At 38.0% G+C, this 22,971-nt stretch overlaps 1 protein-coding gene across 1 annotated transcript in view; it reads left to right on the forward strand.

Annotated features, from left to right (window-relative positions):
* stxbp6 (syntaxin binding protein 6 (amisyn)) overlaps window positions 1-13,458 on the forward strand; it is a 65,555-nt gene extending 52,097 nt beyond the window's left edge. Inside the window, exons 4-5 of the mRNA XM_005724087.1 lie at window positions 10,142-10,393; window positions 11,665-13,458. Of these exons, the coding sequence (XP_005724144.1) occupies window positions 10,142-10,393; window positions 11,665-11,688 (276 nt within the window). The 3' untranslated portion in view covers window positions 11,689-13,458. The remainder of the gene's footprint in view (window positions 1-10,141; window positions 10,394-11,664) is intronic.
* Window positions 13,459-22,971: the final 9,513 nt, after the last annotated feature.

The following is a 22,971-nucleotide window of genomic DNA, read 5'->3' on the forward strand; positions in this document are numbered from 1 at the left end:
TATAAACACACACTAGAACACTAAATAATAATTTTCCCTATTTTAACACATTTTGCTGTGTGCCTGATGAGAATCATTGTTTTTGAATGATTTTTACCCTTTAAAATAACTCTGACACTGGTATTGAATCAGTGAGCAAACACTCAACTGAACACTAACCTCTGTTTTTTTTTTTGTTTGTTTTTTTAAGTGTATTTCATGCCCAACTAACAAGCAAGGAGGTGCTGATCAAACGAGTCATTGCATAATCAGCTGCCAAATGTTTTCACCATACTTGGTAATTTCCCTGCCGTAAGAGGTTTGTTTACTGTAGGTGGGTTGTGGTGATGGTAACAATGCAGCATCCTGGGTGGCTTAATCAGATATTGATCTGTTTTTGCCTCCAAGTTTCATCTTTGAGAACTGCTCAGCCTATTGTATTATTCATAGAAATATTTATGAAAACGCATTCCCCAGCTGACCCGTGTGTTGTGTCCTCCTGCACAACCCATAAAGAAATCTGCTACCGGAAATAGATATTTCTGAAAAACAGGACTTTTTGATTGTGAATCTTATGAAAAATCTATAAATAATAATGACTGAGAGTTCCTGTGATTTGTGGTATTCCTTATGTACGTCGCCTCATGATATGAAAGTTTTGTGAATTTGTAGGTTAAAAGTTAAAAAGTGTTATCGGATATATAGTAGAATGTAGGGATTAATGACTGAAATATAAATTATGTGTATAATGACACTGTAGTTAATTTCAGATTTGTATTGTTCCCATTTTTCTTACTGTGCGTGGGAGCCCATCATCTATTCATTGATGACAAACCTGCCAGTTCTTCTCAGCATTGTTATATTGCCATGACTTTCCTCCTACTCTGAAATATATGCTCATATTTAGCTCTCTTCAAATGAACTTGGGGTGTACTTTTTATGTGTAGGTGGGAAGGTAGTGGTGTACCAAAGAGCATTAACCCAGGGTTCATAGAGTAGGATGCATTATGTACTGCAAATGTTGCATATCAAATACATGCCTTCGGTGTTTTAGAAAATTACAAGGCCCTGTAGCATTGATTTTACCATACAAAGTTTAATAAATCTGAGGAGTGTAGCTCTGATATAAATAGTATAGTATTCATGATATAAATATTTCAAATACAGTTTTGTACATGCAAAACTGGTAGTTGTAAAAGAAGCTATTGACCATGTAGCAATCTGATATGTAACCATCATCTGTAGAGGAAGCTTTAGCGTGATGGATCAAAAACTTCACCATAACAGGATGAACAAAGAGGATACTGCCAGTCCTGTCCACTCCAGTTTAAGTCTCACACCAGTGCAAAACAAAAATCATGACGCTGCTCAGGTGTGGGACCATAACTGTGGGAGACTAACTACAGCAATACCTGAGATGGCAGAGTCCTATAAAGACAAAGGTAGAAATGTGAGGCAGATAATTCCAGTGTTGCTAGTAGTTAGTAGCAATCAAGCTCCAAAGCAGTGCATATGCAAATATATTGATTTGCATTCCTGCAGATGGTGTGATGTGCTGTCATTAAAGATGGCAAAGGTAAAGCATGATATTAATGCACAGTTAAAAGTGTTTTCTCATGCATACCCCAAATGTAAAAGGTAATGTCAGGTTGCATTTGAGCATTGTTTAACATCTTCTTGATGATGATTACATGACACTACAAAAGTTCATTGAAAGTAACAAACGGATGTAAATACTGCTTATCCATGCAGTGCCTTTTAACACAACCATCATTTCAAATGATGTTTAGTCTGATAATGATGTAGTGACGAATTAAAGTGATTGAAAGATTTCATATCATGATTCATTTACATTTGCATTTTTTTTATTTGTTATTTAGATCTTGAGCAACTTTGAACCTTAGCCTGTATGTATATTTATATTTTTGTTAGATGTTTTATATTCTTTTTTCGTTTCTTCCTATCTTTTTTAAAAGCCTTCTCTCAGAACATTACGGTTCAGATGCATGGGCATATGTTTTTGATCCTTGATGAGGCATGTAATCAGTGCAGAAATAAAAGCAGCCAGTGTGCTAATTGAGTTGTTATCAGAGCCGAGTTGGGCTGTTGCCCACATTGTTATACGATGTTGGACTCCAATTCCCACCTGTCTAACTGGCATGTATTCGTGAGTTGATTCTGAATAAATTTTGCTTCTCCTGTTTTTCCACTTAATGTTTAATGATTTCCCTTAATGAGAAATGATGGGTTAAGAGAGACGCGAACACCTGGTGCCATTATGTGCAATTTCTAAGAATGTTTTCACCTCAAAAACCAAGCATATTTTCATGAGAATGAATGGAAATCCTTTGCAGTTAGCCTAATGCAGTTTCGGCATCAGTGTTTCTTCAACACTTGCAGAGTTCAAACCTAATGCTTCCTCTAACATGACCTTTGCAATTCGAACAGTGTTAGGTATTCATGCATAAAAAGGTTCAGTGTCAGAGCTGTTGTGTTGCACAGGGTGAACATGCAAGTTCCATACAGAAGAGCTTTAGCCATTCATCTGAAACTGTTCACAGAGATGCATGAAACTGTCAGTGTTTCTTTGTCTTTTGTTTGCCCTGTGTCAGTATTTTATGACTGAGCCATGATTTACACAAACAGTTTTTCCTCGAAAAAACCAGACTGACAGTAATTTGAATTTTTACGCCTTAATTGTAGCCGGGGGCACTGAATTTTTCCAGCTTGGGCTGCTAATAATTATGAAGTACAAATGTTTGTGTGTCATTAGTTTAGGCAAATTTGTGTTAGTCTATAATTGTGACTTGGACAAACATCAGACCACATTTTATGGCTCATTAATGATCAGTGCTGAAAATATTTGTAATTCCAAAGTGTTTCCAAACCTTTTCATTAAACTTTATTTCTTCAATACTAAATACATTTTATACAGGATTAATCGTGTGACCCATTTTATATATAACCAAACTCTAACTGCATTAGTTTATTAAAAAAAGAACTGAACACTTGTGTGCTTAACACAATAATCCAGTCCTTCTCATCCAATTCCAACCTGCGTGTTTTAACAAAGCTGATCATGACTTTTGATATTCTCTTGTCACAGAAGGCCAAGATGTAGGTTCAGTCATTTTCCGTTGCAAGGTCTTTTTGAACAGAAGGAGGAAAGAATTTGTTTCACATCAAGGTCATCTGCTAAGACGAGGTAAGCGCTAAATTAAAAGTCCCGCCCCCTTATAGTTGAATAACTTGCTCCACCCAATTCTAGATATGACCTAGACCTCAGAAAAGATAGCTTCTATTAATCAGTGATGAGTTCCACTTATCACCAGGCTTGAGGAACTACAGTATCTTGTCTTCCTCCCATCACTTCCAACCGGTCATGGCTGATGGCTGCTCAGGAAGGAGCAGGAGGTTTCATGAAGTGGGGAGTTTTTCCTTCCCACCATTGCCAAGTGATTGATCAAAAGGGGGTCGTTACCTTACCATATAAAGGCTCCTGTTGGTCTCCTTGGTCTCATGTCGACACAATAGGAGTGTGTTTTCATTTTCTTGCTAATAACTGAACAAATGGGCACAAATTGAAGTAAAAGCCAGCAACGCAGTCTCTTAGTAAGGTGCTGCACCACTAGATGAGTAAAGTGATTCAGCATGTTTTTACAAGTCTTACAATTCTGTCCAATTTTTTTGTAATGGTGGAGATACAATTTAAGGCTTGTGGTTTTAATTTACCATAGGTGTACAGTGTAAGTATTGATTAATGTGATAGAAAACATTTTCATGCTCATTAAACCGCACAGTTTTACATTTAAAAACACAAAAAAACACACCAAGTCAGGAAAGAGATGTGTTGATTTGCAAAAACTATTCCCTCCTAGGGGAGGGTTATTGGAAGTTGGGCCTAACCACGCCAGCAAATTGCTTCTTAAAGCACAGCAGTGCTACTAAATTAACTCAAGAGTCAAGGATTCAGTTTTTTCTGTAATTTATCATCCCTCTGCTGTAGTTACACTTTGAAATCTGACCACAATAAATTGTTCATTCAGACAGGAATGAACAAACTTGTAACTCGTACTTGCTATTTTTTTTTCCCTGAAAGCCGTACAGAGAGCCATGTTTTATACATTTCAAGTGAGTACAAGGACATTGCTTTCAGTGGCATGTGTCCCTGTATGAGATGTACATTGCTGGAAGGGATTTTGAGTTTATATCCAAAGGTTATATGAGTTATGTTCGCTGTCCTTGGCCCCTCTAACAAACTGTGTACATGGTCACTAATGAAATCTGTGCAGAGGTGCAGTATGTGTATTTAAAAAAATCATTACAAAATGTTGGCTTTTTTAAATTTGTTTGAAATTGTTTTTCTTTGAAACAGGGCTCACTGATGAGGTGATATACTTGAACAGCATATAGAAAACATGAGCTTTTGGAAGTTGAACAAAATATTAACATTTTTTATGAAAAAAGAAAGCAGACCCCCTGGCCTCAGCCCCTTTACCAGAAAACGCCTTGCAGGTGTTATTGCCTGCAAGGTGTTTTCTGGTAAAGGGGTTCTTTAACTTTCAATTGATAAAACTTTGATAGTGCTGATAATGAAATGTTTGAAGCGTTCCTTGCATACACTGCCCACAACATTGCAGTCTGAGCATTTGTGTAAGCCATTCTATAACACATTTCATCTTTTCATAGTCTTAATGATGTATTAATAACTCACTGCCATAATTTGATTCAGTGAAGTAATCCCAAACCCTGATACTTGAGTTGGTATGAGGTTCTGCTGAAAAGTTGTCTTTGGTCAGCTCCAAGCTGTGACCAGTATATTTAAATTAAAGGTCCTTGCCTGCACTTGCCTGTTGCAGAATTTTATTCAGACTTTCGTTTTAGACTACAAAGACTTTTCCCTTGCAGATCTCGTAATGAAATTTGGGAGTTCTTTAGAGACAAGTAGTCTGTTTTTTGGCATACACAGCCCCTTTTTGCCTTAGAGATTCCTTTAGATCACAGTATGATGACACCAGTCACGTTGGTAGCAAAGATAACAGCACACTCTGGATGTCAAAGGTTGAAATAAGACATGTTCCCTAGGTTGGTCCCTATTGAGATACTAATCTTTTGCCCTTAATCTTAAAACCCTTGGATTGAAGGATTTGGTTGTGATAAATGGCAGTGGTTTCGTCAATTTTCCTGTTTGTTTGTTTTTTGTAATCACTTAAATGATAAAAATGTAAAATCTCAGATTACAGTGTTTTGTTGGAGAATGTCAGAAAAGCCAACAGTTTTCATATGATGTATTTCTTTTCTTCAAGAGTGTAAATAACAATCTGGGGTTCAAAGGTAGCACAATGACAAAGTGCTTCTTCCCTATATTGTTTCCTCAGTATAGTCTCCACTCCTGTGAAGCATATTACAAATTAGCATTTAAGCTTAGTAAAGACTGTAATCATGGAAATTATGGCTGGTAATGCATTGTGTGATGCTAACATTAATCTGCTGATTAATGCTGCTGCGAGTAGGCAGTTCATGAATACCTAGTAGCTATTTTTCTGTCAGTGCTGGCGCAGCTCTGTGTTACATTTAGGATTTAGTACTTTGCTGAAGACTTTTTAAACAGCTTAACTGTGACTAAACTAAAGGCCAACTGTTCAAACAAAGGTCTGTCCTTTGCCTTCATGAAAACAAGTTGTGGCATCATTCAGGGTTCACGTCCCAGAATTAATGCACACATCTGTAGGATGCATAAATACTGGTAATAAGATCATTTTTAAACTCATGGACTTGAAAATTAGGAGAACATAATTGAGTTTACATAGGTTGAAAGAAATATTGTGTGACTCTAAACAACTTAAGGTTCTGAATTCTGGAGAATAAATAAAAAGCAGAAAATTTTTTGAACTTGAAATAAAGTGATGTTATTTGATATGCAGGGTATCCAGTATGTATTTTATTGTAAGTAAGTGCTGCCTGAGGTGGGTGGGAAGTCGGGTACAGATACTTAAAGGAGCTGGAGGGAGTGAGTATGCTTGATTAAATGGAGATTTGGGGGTGACAATTTAATAGAAGAAAGTAATTTGACCATGGGGAAAAGGTGCAGGATGAATGTGTGGAACAGTGATCGGATTAAAAAAGAAACTGGATAACTGGCTATAGAGAAATAATAAGTGTACATCTGGAGCCAAGGGGATGTGCCCTTCTTGTTTGAACCTCAGCTATATTTTCATTATGCTGCGGTGGGTAATGTCAAGATTTGCATTAATTAAACTGCAGCGGGGGGGTGGTTATCTTGGAGTAGGAGCAGCATAGCTGTGCCTTTAGGCTCCTAGGAAGTCTGTTTTATGATTTTCATCCATCATTTTGTACATCATTCTTTTGTGTCTAAATCATTTGGTATGAGGGATTTACCTGCCATGCTCATTTTCTACACAAGAAATGTAACCTTTGACACGTATTAAGACATTGTTTGACTGATCCACATATAGAAGAATGTAAAGTATTTAATGTTTGGAGCATTTTTCTATTTCTTGAAAGCTTTACTTACTCTGTTTAAAGCTTCTTTTGGCCTTTATAATGTATTTAGCTCTTTGATTTAGTTCTCTCCACTGGTACACACACACACACACACAGACATCCACGATACTCTTTTTAATCCAAAAAAATAAATTGAAAGGTGTCCTTTTATCACAAAAACATTAAAATTGTTAATACATTCAGTTTAAGATAAACTATTATCAGAAAATTGCAGTTACAATACAAAAATGCATTTTATACTCATAGCATCCTTCACACACATCCTTGTTTTACCTTTTTGTTTTAATTTTTAAAAACAGGAATATAGGATAATATTGGTATCGGAGTTAGTTTTTTGTATTATCAAAATGGTTGTATTTGTATTTTTTAGTTGTTCTCATTTTTTTCTCAGTCTAATTCCAGGTACTTTCTACAATGGGTTTGCTCATTTCAGTTTGAAGATGTTTCACCTTAGTTTAGTTTCAGTGCTACTTTTGAATGTTTTGTGGTATTTTTAGATTTGGGCAAATTTAAAAAGTTTAGAATGAATGCTGTATTACAATACAAATGTAAAACATTTTGAAGATTCAGTCATGAACATCCCTAATGCCAAGGATCTTCTTCAAGCAGGTGTGATGCAAACATGACCAAATTAACAGAGTAAAACTGAAGGTATTTGCTGTTTTTATTCTTATTTTAATGTTGTGAGTACACAGTATTGTTTAAGTTTTTGTTAATCTGCTTTTTACTTTTCTTTGAATTAGTGAAAAAAAATTTTCACATATTACTTTGTTTTGGTAATTGTGATTAACACAATAGAAAAATGCAAAGAAGCTCTATGCAAGATGAAAATGGGCTATTCTGTACTTCAGAGTCAAAATGCTGGTGATAGAGGTGAAACTGAGCATTAAGCATTGGCTGCACTTACCAACATCCTTGACAGTACATTTTATATTTGCATGAATAACACCAGCCTCATTTATAATATCTCATTGGAGCTGTTATGCGCACGCTAATGCGTAACAAATGACTGCAAAACATTCTCTCCCCTAAATCACCCGCGCACACATTATACCCTACAGCTTTATTCTAACAGACTGACAGCCTGAAATATTAAAAGCACTCCAGCATGGATCTTTTGTGTCCAATCTTATCAATCCCATGTATTGTAATAGTAAATGTGACTTGGCTGTCAGCATCTTGTGAAGTGTATCTGACATGCTCTTGTTGATAACTATCAGGTTATTTTCTTTGCCTCACAGCAGCGCAGGCTGTAATCTGCTGCTTACAGACAAAGTGGAAAAGGAAGGGTTGACTTTGAATTATCCCACCACCCCACACCCCACTTCCTTGTTATGTTTGCCTTTGCTTGTAGTTTTTATTTTTCTAGAATATTTTGCCAGCAAACAGCTTGCCTTTTTTAGCCTCCATTGTTTGAGAAACCCTGGCTGATCATGTTGATTTCTGTGAGTAAAGTAACCAAATGCCTTTGACATTGTCGAGACAGGCGCGTCATGGGTTTAGCAGATTCAGCGCTGTCACAGATTGACAAATCTTTACAAAAAGCTCCTCTTTAAGATTTACTAGTGCGACATCAGTGTCATAATAGGAGATACTTTAAACTTCAGCTTCATTAAAATTCATCTTGAATTAAAACCCATATAAGTTATCTTTTTTGATAACAGTGGCTGATCAGCTTCCACTTCAAGTGCAGACACTAGGCTCAGAGCAGCACAACGATGGCACCACATAACATAATCTACTCCTACACATTTCATTTGGCTTCTGATACTGCACCTCCTATCAAAAACCCTCCAGAATGTCTCCACCCTGTCTTTTATCTGAGTACTTTCTACAGCCTGTGTTGCAGCCTGCAACACATCTCTGGGAACAGAGGGAAAAAAGGGACGTGATATTGGTGGGGAGACAAATAAATAGATATGTTTATTGAGTCTGCATGGTGTTGGGTGGTTGCGAGTGTTGGGGTTATATTGAGGATGAAGGGAGTATTAGTCCCAGGGCTTCCCTGGAGGAGGAGAGGATTAAGAAGAATCTGTCTGAAGGTGAAAAGGTCTCATCCTTTCTAGTGAAGAGAATATATTTCCTAGGAGAAAGTATATTTTCAGCAAAGTTTTTTTTTTTACTTAAAAAAAAAAAAAGGAAATCAAATGGTGTGCATGATAATGACAAAGTGTAGAAATGCACTCTGGCAGTGGACAGAATTTAAAATGTAGACATTATACTAAATAGAAAAAGAAGAGGTATGCGGCTCTTTTCTTCTGAGGTCCAGATGTGTTTGCCACATTGACTGTGCTTCATTTACTGTAATTTAAAGAAAATTGAAGGGAAAACTTGTGTGTGTGTTTCCATTTCATTTAGTGTGCACACGAATGGGTGTAAACATCTATACTCACATCCATCTGTGTGCTGCAGTACTGATACATCTCTACATAAATTGCTTTGACTGTCAAGTTAACTTCTTTTGAAGGAGCACCAGCTGGCCTCACTGTCTGCTTTTGGGCTCTCATATAATCACTGAAGTAGGTGACTACCTGCCTTGATGCCAGAGGATGTACACTACCTATATTGCACTTTCCTGTGAAAAAGATAGAATCAGACTTATCAGAGCCTAATTACACTCAGTACTTCCAAGCTTTACTCTGTGCTGTTGGCTCAACCTGATTATATCCATATTTTTTAACATTATATATTATCATTTTATATCTGTTTTTAATTAAGTTCACTCACCTGACCTTTTTGATGGTTGCTAACAGATCAATGCCCAAAAAAGACAGAATGATCCAAAGTTGTGTTATATGTTATGCTACAGTAAAGCTGCCTTTATTGTCGTTTCCTATTTTCTTATTGTTCAAAGATGTTTGGTAGTGGACTGTCTCACCACAGAGTGGAAAGTTCCATTTTAACTCCAGGAGAATTGGGACAAAGCAGTATGAGGTGAAAATGTTAAAAAAAAAGTGCAGACATTTCCCTTAAATTACATCAGTATAAAATGACAAATTATATAGCAGTGCAACTGTTCCACAAAAAGAAAACAGCAGGAAGATTGCTGTTCCTAGTCTAGTTGTTATAGTAGTGCATAATGGCAGCACTCCCAATGTGTGGTAGATTAATGTCTTGTCAGAGGAAACATCCGCAGGGCTGCCACAGCTATCTGAAGATGTGCTCTGTGTCTTATATCCACTACGGGTCTCCAGGGTAGCCCATGCCGCCGAGCAAATATCTGTTCGTTATTATATTGTAGTTTAGGGAAAGAAAAAAAAAGGCGGCGCAATCACAAAGCTGTCCACGAAAGTTTCAAATTGAAGAAAAGTAGTGCTGAATGTCCCCAAGAATAACCCGGTTTCCTGAAGGAAACATTACATTCGGAGTTACTTGTGTTGCAGTTGCATTCTTTCAAGTTAGGGAAAGGTTAATTTCCCTTGATCCTACCTTGAAGTAAATCAGCTTTGAAGAAAATTCATTAGGCACCTTCCCACACTGCACCTGTTTGAAGCCATTTTGTTTTTCATGGTTTTGTCTTCCACAATTAACACTGAGGCTTAGGGTCACTGATTGCACAGCCCTGAGCTGATGTCGCCAGTTCTTTCATGACAGCTAATCTGTTTACATTATTTTTTCTTCTCTTTTCCCCTTGTCTTTTCACTCCTTTTTTGTTGTTGTTGCATTTGCTTGTCTTTTTCCTCCCTTGCCTACGTCTTGGCTTGCTTCTTCTCTCCTACCCTTATCTGCAGGTAACAGTATACTACACTCAGCTGCAGACAGTGTGACGAGTGCTGTACAGAAGGCCAGCCAGGCTCTGAACGAGCGTGGTGAGCGATTAGGCCGGGCTGAGGAGAGGACTGCAGACATGATGAACAGTGCTGAACAGTTTGCTGTCACTGCACACAAGGTGAGTCCATTTGTTACTAAGATGCATTACAATACGTAACCGCAAGGTGGGATTACTATTTTAATGTAGTACGCTGGAATTCTGACTTTGAGATGTTGCAGAATTACCAGTCATTATTGATGAAGATGAAACCTTTTCCAAAACCTGAGCATGTCTGCTCTGTGAAGATAATCATTTTTTCCCCCCTTCACTGACTCCATTTCATAGTTCTCTATAGGGTGTTCCCTCACTCTGCCTCAATCCCACATCTCTTCTTCGTCAGGAAAACTAATTGCATGCTGTTTAATGAGGCTATTAGTGCATGATCTTTTATTTTTATTACTTCAAAACAAGAGCAAATATTGTATTGCTTTGTAACGAGCACACCTGATTGTGATCATCATATATCTAACAACATCGTAAATCAGACGCCTCGGGTTTGCAGCTTGCTGTTCAACAACACCATTCACTGACAGGCATATGATTTCTGGCCATAGTGGGATATCATTGACTTTAATAGTAAAGCCATCTGCTACCTTTTGAAGCTGAATGATGCATTGCGCCTTGTAAGCCACGGTGAGATAATTGAAAGACATTTGAAGAGTATTGCATGGCCCTCTCACAGCTAAAAGACGTGTTTCCCTGCTGTGAGAAATGACAAAAACTGTAATAACCACAGGGGAAAAGCAGGGAAATAGCTTTGGTGGTTTTAGAGCATGACTGCACAACCCCCACGAAGAATTTTTCATTTTTGTTTCCCATTTCACTTGATGCCATGAGCATCGAGTGAAATGTGTTATGAAATATGTTTGAAATATGACATGTTTCAAACTTGTCATTTGTCTTGCACGTTATCAAGATTCATGCCGTTGCCTGCCTGAAATCCTCAGTTGAAAGCGCTTTGGTAACCTTAGAGACGGATAAAAAGTCTTGTCTTATTCTGTTTGAGGATGACTTTGAGAATGGATTGGCTGGCTGGAATGTGAAGGATTTGGGTTTTTTCTTCCTACATTTTAACATTAAGCATCTGTACTGCTGCGAGTAGGTCACCTTGACTCTTCGTCTGAGTCCACTTCTGCAATCCCTTGTTGACAGCTACATAGCTGCACTCTTCAGCTTTAATCCGAACCCCTCATTTTTGTGTGCTACTTTACTGCCCCCACTTGATGGATGTGTAGAATTCTCCTCATTATTTAGCACCAACCTGTAGTCTTTCTGTGTGTGCGTCTTCCACACTTTTCTTGCATTCTCTCACTTTATTGTCTTTCAACCCTACCCAAATGTTTCTACAGCTTGCCATGAAGCACAAGTGTTAGACCACTGCCAAAACCAACTGGGCTAAGGGAGGGTCAGCAATCGCCAGTTGCTGTACAGGAGAAGGATTCCAGATTTAATTCTTTGTAAAAGTTTTAATATGATTAAAATTTGTTAACAATGTTAACATTTTAATGTTTTGGGTTACTGTACTCCGGTGCTTCTCGTTCCTAAAGACGGATCGTGCAGGGGACCGAAGAGAGGTAAACAAAACTGCTTGACGCTGTCAACTGAATGTTTCATGCTTCTGTTTGCCAAAAAAAAGTTACAAGCCACAGCTATGACTCTACTTGATAATGACAGTCACTCAAGACACTTCCTCTTTTCGTTCGCTCACACACAAATGAGAGCGTACACGTGTTGCCAAATCATCATCGGCAATTACTCCCTCCCAAGGAACAGCTTGGCTCCCATTTATACTGGTTATTTATGAGAGCTGCGGTAATTATGAAGTCTTAATTTATGAGTGAGGGCGCCCTCTGATTGCTCGACTTTGGATTGGCTGCCAGTATATAACATATAAATAAGACACATATGTAAAAATAGCCTAGATTTGATGCCTACGTTGTATTTTAATAGATATTTGTGGGAGTGGGAAGTCGAATGAAAGGGATGATCACATTTCTGTTTGACATTTAATGTTTCCTTTTCTGCTCTGATTTCTGGACATTAAACTCGGACCATAATTTCAAAATCTATCAAAACAGTATTAGTTAAAAAAAAGTTTAAGATATGATTTCATAAACTGCTGATGAGACTGAGTGATGAGTGGTTTGGGTGACAAGATATAAAAATGTTGAAATATTTTTCCCTCTTGTTATGTGTCTGTCATTGAAAAACAACCTAAACTACATGGTATAGATTTTGGGAAGTGTACTTGAAGATTTCATTTAAAGAATAAGCTTTTAAAGTATATGAATTACTCTGTCTAATACTTTATGTTAACAGGGGTAATTCAGTAAGCCAGCTTCTGCACTGTAAAAAGCAACATGTAATTCTTCTTCTACTATTATCTCGGTGTCTGTAGAGCTAATTTGTCCCTGAACATGGGGATGCTTTGAAACTGATCCCGGCTGTATTTCAAATCTAAACTCTTCAGTAGTCATACCTTGTGCTTATTGTGTAACTTGGGTTGGTCATTATAATATGTATGCTGATAAAGGACAAAATGTCTTAAATAACAGCAGTGGCGTGTGGTAGTTTTCTTCTTTTAGTTTTTTCTTTTTCGTTTGTTTCTTTTTTTTTTGTTGTTGTTGTTCAATCCGCTCACTGTTCGTAACGTTGGCTTCTTTGATGGCCTGACACCGCCCTCACGCTTGAGATGTATTTGATTTTTTTATATTTTCAGTTTTGTAATTCATGATGTTACAATGCACTGACGAACCTTATCTTGCAGAACACAGAGTTCACTAATGAAATGTTCCGGTTGCCTAACACTTGTGTGCTTTTATTCCTCTAACACTTTTGATGTTACTTGTTTTAATAAAAAAAAAAAGATATAAAGACAAATTTATATTATTCTGTGTCCTTTTTATAGCCAACTCGAGCAGTTCAGTCAAACAGTGGAATCAAAGTCCATGATTTTATGGACTGCTGTTTACCGTTTTGGATTTAGCTCACATTGTTGTTTCTGGCTTGTAAACAGAACACTGCTACAAAGTTTAGTGTCTCAGAGGTCTTTATGCCATTTTCGCTGATGTTCACAGTTCCACCTCATCTTTCATCATCTATAATACTGTAAGATATGAAATAAAGTCCACTCCACAATCACAGTAAAATGCTTCCTTTTTTCCTTTTGTGGCCTCTTTTTATGTCTCTCACCTCAGTCTGCTGAGGTTAAACTCCAAACCCTATAAGCACATTGCAAGCACTGAAGAAAAAAAATGCATATTTTTATATTGTCTTTGCATTATATTTACTTAAATATAGACTTTAAGTCAAACTATTGCATTCTGTAACAACCCACCTCTTTGGAAACAGAGTTGTGTGGTTGTTTTGCTACACGTTCCCAATTAGGTAGCTTCCTTTGAAGGTGACTGAAGAAGATGTTTGTAGCTTTTATTACAACTGAATGAAATAATCTGTATTACAAGTCATGAGGAGGTAATTTAAAATTTTAAACAAACGCAGTGATGCTCCAAAAGTTTAAAATAATTGATTGGAGGTGAAGACGATGCTTCCGTGAGTAGGGAAACCTTTGGCATTCATTGGTGTTTGCCGTCACTTTAAAACTAATAAATATAATTTTTACATTTGATTCATTTCTCTTGTTTCAGTTGCAAAGGGTAAGTTGACCATAATGGCAGAAAGTCTAGACAGTCTAAGGCTGATAGAACTAATCTTTAAAATTCACTGACCCCAGTCTGGAACATGGGGTCAGAAAAATGTGATGGAAATAAATGCACCGCACTAATAAATACATCAGAGGATGTATTTAGACATTTTTCACTACAGCCATTTTAACATAAAACAGTTGACATGGGTCTAATCAAGTGGTTTTCAAGCAAACTGCTAATAGTAAATTTTTATAATTCTTATTTTAGCATTCTTAAGCATTACTGATGTTCTGTTTGGACTCTAAGGTCCCCCTATTGGAACTGCTAAGCATATTTTAATGACCTTTAAAAAATAAGTACATATATATATATTTCTTTGGGTGGCAGTTTGGGAATAAGTTTTGAGTTTTGGGAGGACATTTCCAGGATAAAACCATGAGGGAGATGAGAACTTCAGAAAGAAACATTCAGCTAAACAGGTGGAGGTGGTTCTCCGAAAAGGAAGAAAGGAATTACACTAGGCAGGTGGTGATGATGGATGTAAGGTAGAACTGTAATGGGGGTGGATGTGGAATGGAAAGGGGAGAAAACGGGTGAACATGTGGGTAGAGAACAAATTAAAGGTACAGAAGCGATAGAGGTGGTGTGGAAAAAATTTGGTGGGAGTAGAGGAAAGGAGAGAGATAGATAGATAGATAGATAGATAGATATATGCACAGCAGAAGGACAGATGACAGTTAGTGACAGAACAAATATCTGATCTATAGCTTTAGAGAGAGCGGTAAGTGTAAGACTCACTGAAATCTGTGCACAGGACTATTACTCACTCTGACAGCACTGTGCATCAGCCCAGATTTTTGTCTTGAAACCCACCATCTCTCCTCTCTCTCCCTCTGAGCTCTAGAAACAGTGAAGTTCTTGGAATTGTCTACTGTTTTAGCTAAGATTACAACCCGGTTCATTTGAATACTGTTTTGGATTCCATACTAATTGACAAAACATTAGGACCCTGTTACTTTTTCCACATGTTGTTTTTATATGTTGAAGTTTTATATCTACAAAATTGGCATTATGCTCTTTGAAAAAGAAAATTTTTTTAAGTTCTTTTTACCTCTTTGTCAAATCCAGGAAAAAAAATCAAATACTTAGAAATTGTGAAGACATTTTACGTTTGATTAATACACCAAGCACAGCTGAACTTCCTCTGTACACCACTAGATGGTGTGCCAGCCTTGTAGAAAAACATCAACTCTTATTGGTTAGCATTGGAAGGGGATCAGGTGGTGAGATGGAAGAAATGACTGAGACGTGTTCAGTATCTGTAAATGCTGGTTACTGACAAATCAGAGCAAATCACTAACCTGAAGATGGGTCGTGATTCATTTCCAGTAACAGATACATTATCAATGTAATTATGTAGGAGGTTTGTAGTGTAAAATATTGTCTTGCTTTTTTCTTTTATTAAAAAATATAATCCATATGCTGTGTTTTGTAATAACTGCTTATTACAAGCAGTAATAGAATAGAATAAACCTTTATTATCCCACGGATGAGAAATTTCAGTGTTACACAGCTCCTGTAGCAAGGGGAATACAAGATATACAAGGAAGACACAAAGTGGTCCTATACATAAGCAACTGAGGTTTGTATATACAGGTAACGATGTACAGAAATATGTATAGAAAAAACTGTACGGAGATACAGTATGTGTAAAATGTACAGTGAACAAACAAGCTGGTGAGTAAGATGACCAAAGGATGTTAAACTGTGTAATAATGGACTGTTAGCAATGGTAGAAGTATGCGTAGATGCTGCAGTGCCACGTTATAAAAAAATACCCCCTTGCAAAATTGTGTTTACAGCATAGGTGTAAAAGTATGAGTAACATTTATTTAATTTATTTGGTGTATTTCCTCAAATATAAAACCTCTGTGTGTATGTTACATGTTTAATATACATACATATAATGCTGAAGAGTTTAACTGAGGTCAGAGTGAACACATGTGCTACTTAGAAAGGCTGTAGACTCTTAAAAAATCCTAAATTTTCCTTATATATATTGTAGATGAAAGAAATCATAGAATTTATTTTAAAATATTAACTGAGACTCATCTCAGTTAACTTTTTTTTTTCACATGTAGTGAACACTGGTGTGCATGTAACACTTTAGTAATGTATTTCTTTAGTGATCTTGGCACAAGACGGGAGAGTTTGTGCAGTCAGGTGTCACCTTGAGAGCTGCATTGACATTCCTGTCAGCCAGGGAATTTGTGTCACTTCAGCAGAGCCTTGGTGGCTGTCTGACTCTTTAACTGGCTGGCCAACCACCCTCAGGGCAACTTCTTTTTAATCTGCCAACCACCCCATAGCCGCACTGGAGTAATTACAAGTTACACCCAGAGGTTAGAAGGATGAATGAATTGGGACTGCACCTCTACTTCTCATTATCGCATACAAATCTCTGCAACAATTCCTGAGTAGACCCATTAGCCAGGACAGGATTTTACCTCAAAGTTAAAGTTTAAAATTGACATTAACTGCAGCTTTAAGGTATTCAGGATAGTGAGATGCAAAGCCATGTGTCTGGAAAGGACTTTTACCAACTGAGTACACCAAAAGAAAAGTGCAATAAAAACTTTTGCATTGCTTTCCTGACCTAATTAGTATAATTAATATGAGTAATTAGTTTGTAATGTATTTTTGGTTATAGTTTACTTAACAGGATTAATAACAATAATCTACAGACTTTATCAGTATGTACGCAGATATAATGAAGAGTTCTAAATCCGTTATTACAAAATACAAAAATTAAGCACAGAAGTAGCATTAAACTAATGAGCTAATATTATTTGAAACTAAACTTTAAGTTTGTGTTTTCTTTTTATCTTTAGAGGAGGGATGAAAGCCAATTTTATACTGGCCTCCAAAGCCCAATATATTAATATTAATCTGTGTTGCACCTGGTTGGTGAACATGGCACCCCCATAGTTATTTCCAGTTAATTGATCTGACATACTGTTATGGCAGAACCTACTGTTACAGTGGCCTTTTAGCTGTTGATTGGCATATGTGTTATGATGGCTTTTTGCTATAGTACTTATTTTTTGTTTGTTGTTTAAGTTAATATTTACATCAATCCAACTGCCAGGTATCCAGATGATAAGTCATGTTCCTTGTTCTTTAGGGTCTGTATTTCAAAACAGTCAATGTAAATTAAAATAAAATGCACTGTGCATTGTTAAAGTATGTATTGCTAATATTTAATTGCAGTAGTTTAGTAGTAGTCTAAGTCTAGTAGTCTAATAGTAGTAGCAGCAGCAGTAGTAGTTTAATGATGAACACCATCATCATCTGCCATTATTTTAGGTAATGAAGTAGATGGTGCATAACTGTTTGCTGTCTCTGACCTGTTGACATAACCACATGCTTTATGCCTTCCTCTGTTATTTTATCCCATACCCTTAATAGAGCAGCCCTCAGCTCTTCCTTGTCGGAACCAATGCAGCTGTTCAAGCTGCCTTAGCTTTCCTGCTGTTGCTGTGCTGCTGCAAGCTGCTTTGCAACCCATCTCCACCCCAGCCCCTCCTTTCATGCTGTATCTGACTTAAGTGGGCGATCGTGGCTCAAGAGTGGGCAGTTTGTCTTGTAATCGGAAGGTTGCCGATTCGAGTCCCGGCTCGGACAGTCTCGGTCGTTGTGTCCTGGGGCAAGACACTTCACCTACCGCCTACTGGTGTTGGATAAAGGGGCCGATGGCGCGATATGGCAGCCTTGCTTCTGTCAGTCTGCCCCAGGGCAGATGTGGCTACAACTGTAGCTTGCCTCCACCAGTGTGTGAATGTGAGAGTGAATGAATAGTGGAATTTGAGGGTCTCGAAAAGCGCTATATAAATGCAATCCATTATTATTAATCCTTATTTGCTGTCACTGATTTCTGCCCCGTTTAAGTGTACAGATGAGGAAATACCAATTGTTTCACTTAATACAGTTACTTTCAACACTAAGATATGAGAACAGATACATACGGCAAGGCAGCTAAAAATAGACAAAAGGTTAAATAGCAGCAAAATAAGATGATCTTACGCCATGAAGCAGTCAGTCAGAATACACTGTTTACCTTGGCTGTGCTGAGATATTCATAGTCACTTGTCTCCAACAAGGAGCTGCATCTCACAGACACAGAGTCAGCACATCTGATGGAGAGGAGGAGGGGGGAGTTCACAGCTACAGTCCCACCACTACTGCTGTCCAGACCCGTTAATTATTAGTGCTCCTTGTCACATGCAATTAACTGCAGTACTGTGTGTCCTGTTCGACTGGGGAGTAAAAGTGGGAGAATAAAGATTATGTTAATTGGCAGAATTAGGATTTTATGTAAGGAAACGTCAGAGACCGGTGCAGCTTGGGTCACTTCAATGATTGCCCACAGTGACTTGGCAGATATGTAGCGAAGTAAAGTGCACAACAGCTGCTTGCTCTAAATCAAGCAGCCTATCCTCCCAATTCTCCTCTCTGCCTCAGAGTTCCTGTGGAGTGCAATGTCAGCTATGCTGGAATCATCATTCATTATGCGGACATGCATTCACCTCAACCACCCCTTTCTTCCTTTTTAAAGATCAGTACTTTTATTGTTCATACGAGTTTGTCCTCACTTTACTCCTTATGTCTCCTGGATTGCCAAATACTTGGATTTGTGTCGGCTTAAGTCAAATTCTGCATTACTCTAGCAAAAGACACCTAATATAGTTTGTCGTGTTTATTAATAAACTCAAAGGGATATTTTTGAGCTGAATGGATAGACTGAAACACGTGCCTTCTGAGTAAAAATATCACCTAAAGCCCCTGAATAAATGAGTTTCAAAAGACAAATGGGAGTGGAAGGAAAAAAGATCTGCAGTGACCCACTTCCTTGTGGACCTTTTCATGCTGTTTATATTCACAATGCAGTGTACGCAGGAATATTGTTGCTACGCAAGGCACATGGCATTAGGATATTTAGTGTTTTTGTGAAATAAAAAAAGAGAAAATAAATGACAATATGTGACCATGTGCATGTAATATACAACAAATAATGTATTTTGTATTAGCTGCTTTAGTGTTTATGTATGTATAACAACCCTACAAGGGATCTGATAGTATACTACTGTATGTGACATCAATATTGATTCAACAGCACTCCTTTCTAGTGTATCCAGCTGTTACCGTATTGACTTGACTGAAGAAACGGATTGGCTTTAAACAAGCGGTGACGTGCAATCTTTTCCTGCTTCGGGAGAAGTCACCTGATTCATCATAGGAATCAGGTGTTAAATACAATCAGCATCAAAATGAAGTGTTTCAAATACAGGGAAGATAGACTGTACAATGTGCAGGAAAATTGTGTACATGTTTGAGGTTCACTTAATTAGATTTGCCATGCATTTGAATGTAAACTTAGTCTGAGATAGATTTGAGTTTAAATGTATGTACCATGAATATCATTCACTCAGGATAAATATCATAGATTTGCTCAAATGAATGAAATATGCTAAACTACCTCTTAACTCACTTTAATCATGCATATGTTATACAAATTGTTTAAAAATGTACCATGTTTTTTTAAGTAACCTTGTTCTGAATGACAATTTTGAATAATAATGACATGCAAAACACGCACCCCACAAATCACAGAGGGATCGTGTGGCATTAATCACTCTTGCATATCAGTTCGATTATGTTTACGCGTCTGTTATCAGAGCAGAGAGATTGTAACACAGGCACTGCGTATGCTTTGAAATGCACGCACGTGCATCACTTAAGATATGGACCACCTCACTTTTTATTTGCCTGAATCCTCTGTTATCAAGCTTAGTTGCTGTTTGAAGGATGTCTTCAGAAGTGCAAAGTCTTCACAGATTTTTTGATATTTCTGTTTTCCTCTGTGAAGCATCGCCATCCTATTACAATCTAGCGAGGTGTCCCATCCTATGAGCCCCTCTTGAGAGCGAACAGGACATCAGTATGCAGACAACGCCCTACAGTTTGGCAGTGCATGCAGCGTGAAGCCACTAAATTATGGTGGAATATGCAGAGGGGAGAATTCATAACATTCTGTCATTTTCTGTTTGTTTATGATCCATCATCACAACCTGGTTGATATTCACTAAATTCCACAGGAGGACTGGGGGAGGCGACGGAGAGTTTTGTGTGTGTCTTTTTGCATGTGACTGCAGTGTGAAGTTGTGCATCAGCAGAAGCGTGTGTCTTCCTCTTTATCGACTTAAGAGATTTATCTTGTGGACAAAGGGGCGGTGCCCAAAACAGTGTATATCAGCAAAGTAACGACAACCGTGGCACCAGCGCCAGAGGGCAGCAATTAACATGAATTAATCACACTGATTTAGGCTCTCATCTGGGTAGAGCCCCGCCTTTCTCTCCTGCGTGCACACATACATGAAGAGGCACACTCACCTAACCTGTTATCCATAAATCAAATTAGTTTTGCCCAGAATAATGGGATGATAATGGCTTCTTATCATTTGGCTCTCTGAACAAATAGAGGTCAAGTTTAATATATGTAGAGATCCTCAGATATGTGTCATCATCTTCTCATCAAGATACAATAAGCTGGTGAAGAGAACGGTGTGTAAATCTCCAAATTAATGAAATGACTTGAATTCAAAGCTTCATATCCTGTAAACAGAAGACAGTAGTGACAAAATTCTGACTGTCAAGCCTAAAGGAGGTTCAATGGCTGTTTCCTTATTCATATTCTGAAAAGTAATTATTGTTTTTTTTCAGCCTACCACACATTTCTATTCATTCATGTAATATAATACAATTTGTCCTTTCAAAGGAAAAATGATCATCTTGTAGCATAGTGATGTGCTCCGGTGTCTCTTTTCCTGACCGTCTCTACTAAGATCTCTAGTCTCTACTACTTCGACCACTGAGGGGCACTGCAGCTTCAGTTGAGTCCAGTGGAGCTCGAGAACCCGAATGAACTTTGAGCAGCGCGCACCAGCCGAGGCAGCGTCAGATCCTCACTTCAGTGCCAGCCCCTAAAACTTACCGAGGATGCCTAAATCTGCTGAGCTGTCTCCTCCTCCCGCTCCTCTACCGCAATATGACTTTTCCACCAACTCCCGAAGAAACTTCTTTATATCTCACTCTTCTGGTTATCCTCCTTTCCCCCCGTTCGCTTTCCCTGTCGTGCTCTTACTCTATCGTCCTCTTTTCTTAGAGGCATCAGGTCCATTCCAGCTGTAGTCAATCTAATCCCTCTAATTCAGTTAATCTAATTTTCTGGATATGGTCACACTGCTGATCTCCACCACTGGTTCTGTATAATCTCTCTCTCCACTCAGATTTGGTGCCCAAATCCCCTGGAGCCTGCTCTTTCTCACTCCATCTCCACATTACTTATAAAAAAAGTAACAGATTGGCACCAGTTTGGTGGAGGTTGACAAAATATAACAACTACCAACAGCTTGCTTTAAGACATTCATTAAAAATACAGTGTAGAATGATTTAATCTATGTAGCTTTTAGTGTTTGCTATATTGGGTGCTGCTTGTTTAAATATCGGTGGCATTATGCATGACTTTAAACTCAATGATTGGCATCAAGGCTTGGATGACTCATCTTTCATAATATCACTATTTTGCAAGTCAGATCACTTGTTAGGGGCAGTCTAAGCAACAAAAATAATGATTTCTTTAATTCATTTAAATCAGATTCAGGCTTGCAGTAATATAGATATGAGTAAGTATTTTAGTTTTTTCAGAATTGGGTTTAATAGATCTAATAATTTTTGGATATTTGTCACATTACAAGGAAGGCAAGTTTGCTAATTGCTCATCTTTATAGTTTTCTGAAGATTATGCACAGGAAGTATACTATAGTGTTGAGAACACATCTAGAAATTTTAGTGGTGGAGAATCTATGAATTACTGGTTTCTAGCAAACTAGTCTCTCTCATTCATTAGAAGCAGTCAGTGTTCGGTACATGCGTGTTTGAGGGATTACCAAGGTCTATTAGCAGATAAGAGGGACTTTCTCAGTGGAAATCACTGGAGATACATTATGTGGGTTAAACACTGTGTGCCCTGCCATTCACTTTTTAATCACATTGCTTGATAAGCTCAGTGTTATTTGCATCTTGCGGACCATTTTAATGCACAGCATCGCAGCATTAAAATACCACTTGTTCCATGATGCACTCACGCTGCCGCTCTTTACTTTGCCTCCCTCACTTTGCCTCATCTATCCGTGGCTCCTGACTGCAGCAAATCTCTGCGGTTATTGTGAAAAAAATGAATGCGTTTTATCCGCATGGAAAATCATTTTCTTTACACGCCCTCCTTTAAACTGTTATCATGTAAAAGTACAAAAGGGGGGGAGGAAAAAAAGCCAGTTTGCGTAGGGGGACAGGAATGGTGTCAGTCTCCGAGAGAGGATTAGGGCCAGGCTAACCAGACATTCACAGGAACTGAAAGTGGGCCGAACAGGACACACCCTTGTGTTGTTTGTCCTGCCTGACGGCTGAAGGGAGACAACACATAATATCCCTGTGTGTCTGTCTCTTTCTATTTTTTCCTCCCATCTCTTTGGACTTCTCTTTGGATCAAAGCTCTCTAAGTCACACTTCTTTCATCTGTGTCTCTCTGTCCTTTCCCCTTGCCCCCTGCGGCCCACTTGTAGATTTATAGGTCAACCGTCTGGCGATTTCAGGTCTATCTTATTTAATTCCCTCCCAGTGGGTGAGATATCTGCTGCAGTTCAGTTTTCAGAAATACAGCAAGTAACCGTCCGGTGTCAGCTAAGCTGATAGACTGCAGGAATGCAATCTGTGCTGCACACGAAGAGTAAAATAGAAGTGTCCAGGATGAGTCTAATCAAATGTGAGAGTGAATAAGTGAGTGGTAGAGATATTTTTGTTCACAAATGATTTCATTCGTGAGGGCTGATTAGAGTTGATTGGAGCAACATGTGGCTTTGTCCTGTGACCTTCTGTGTCTAATGGAAAATT

This window comes from Pundamilia nyererei, unplaced genomic scaffold, assembly GCF_000239375.1.
Source record: "Pundamilia nyererei isolate P.nyererei 1_Seehausen unplaced genomic scaffold, PunNye1.0 scaffold00010, whole genome shotgun sequence".
Taxonomy (NCBI): domain Eukaryota; kingdom Metazoa; phylum Chordata; class Actinopteri; order Cichliformes; family Cichlidae; genus Pundamilia; species Pundamilia nyererei.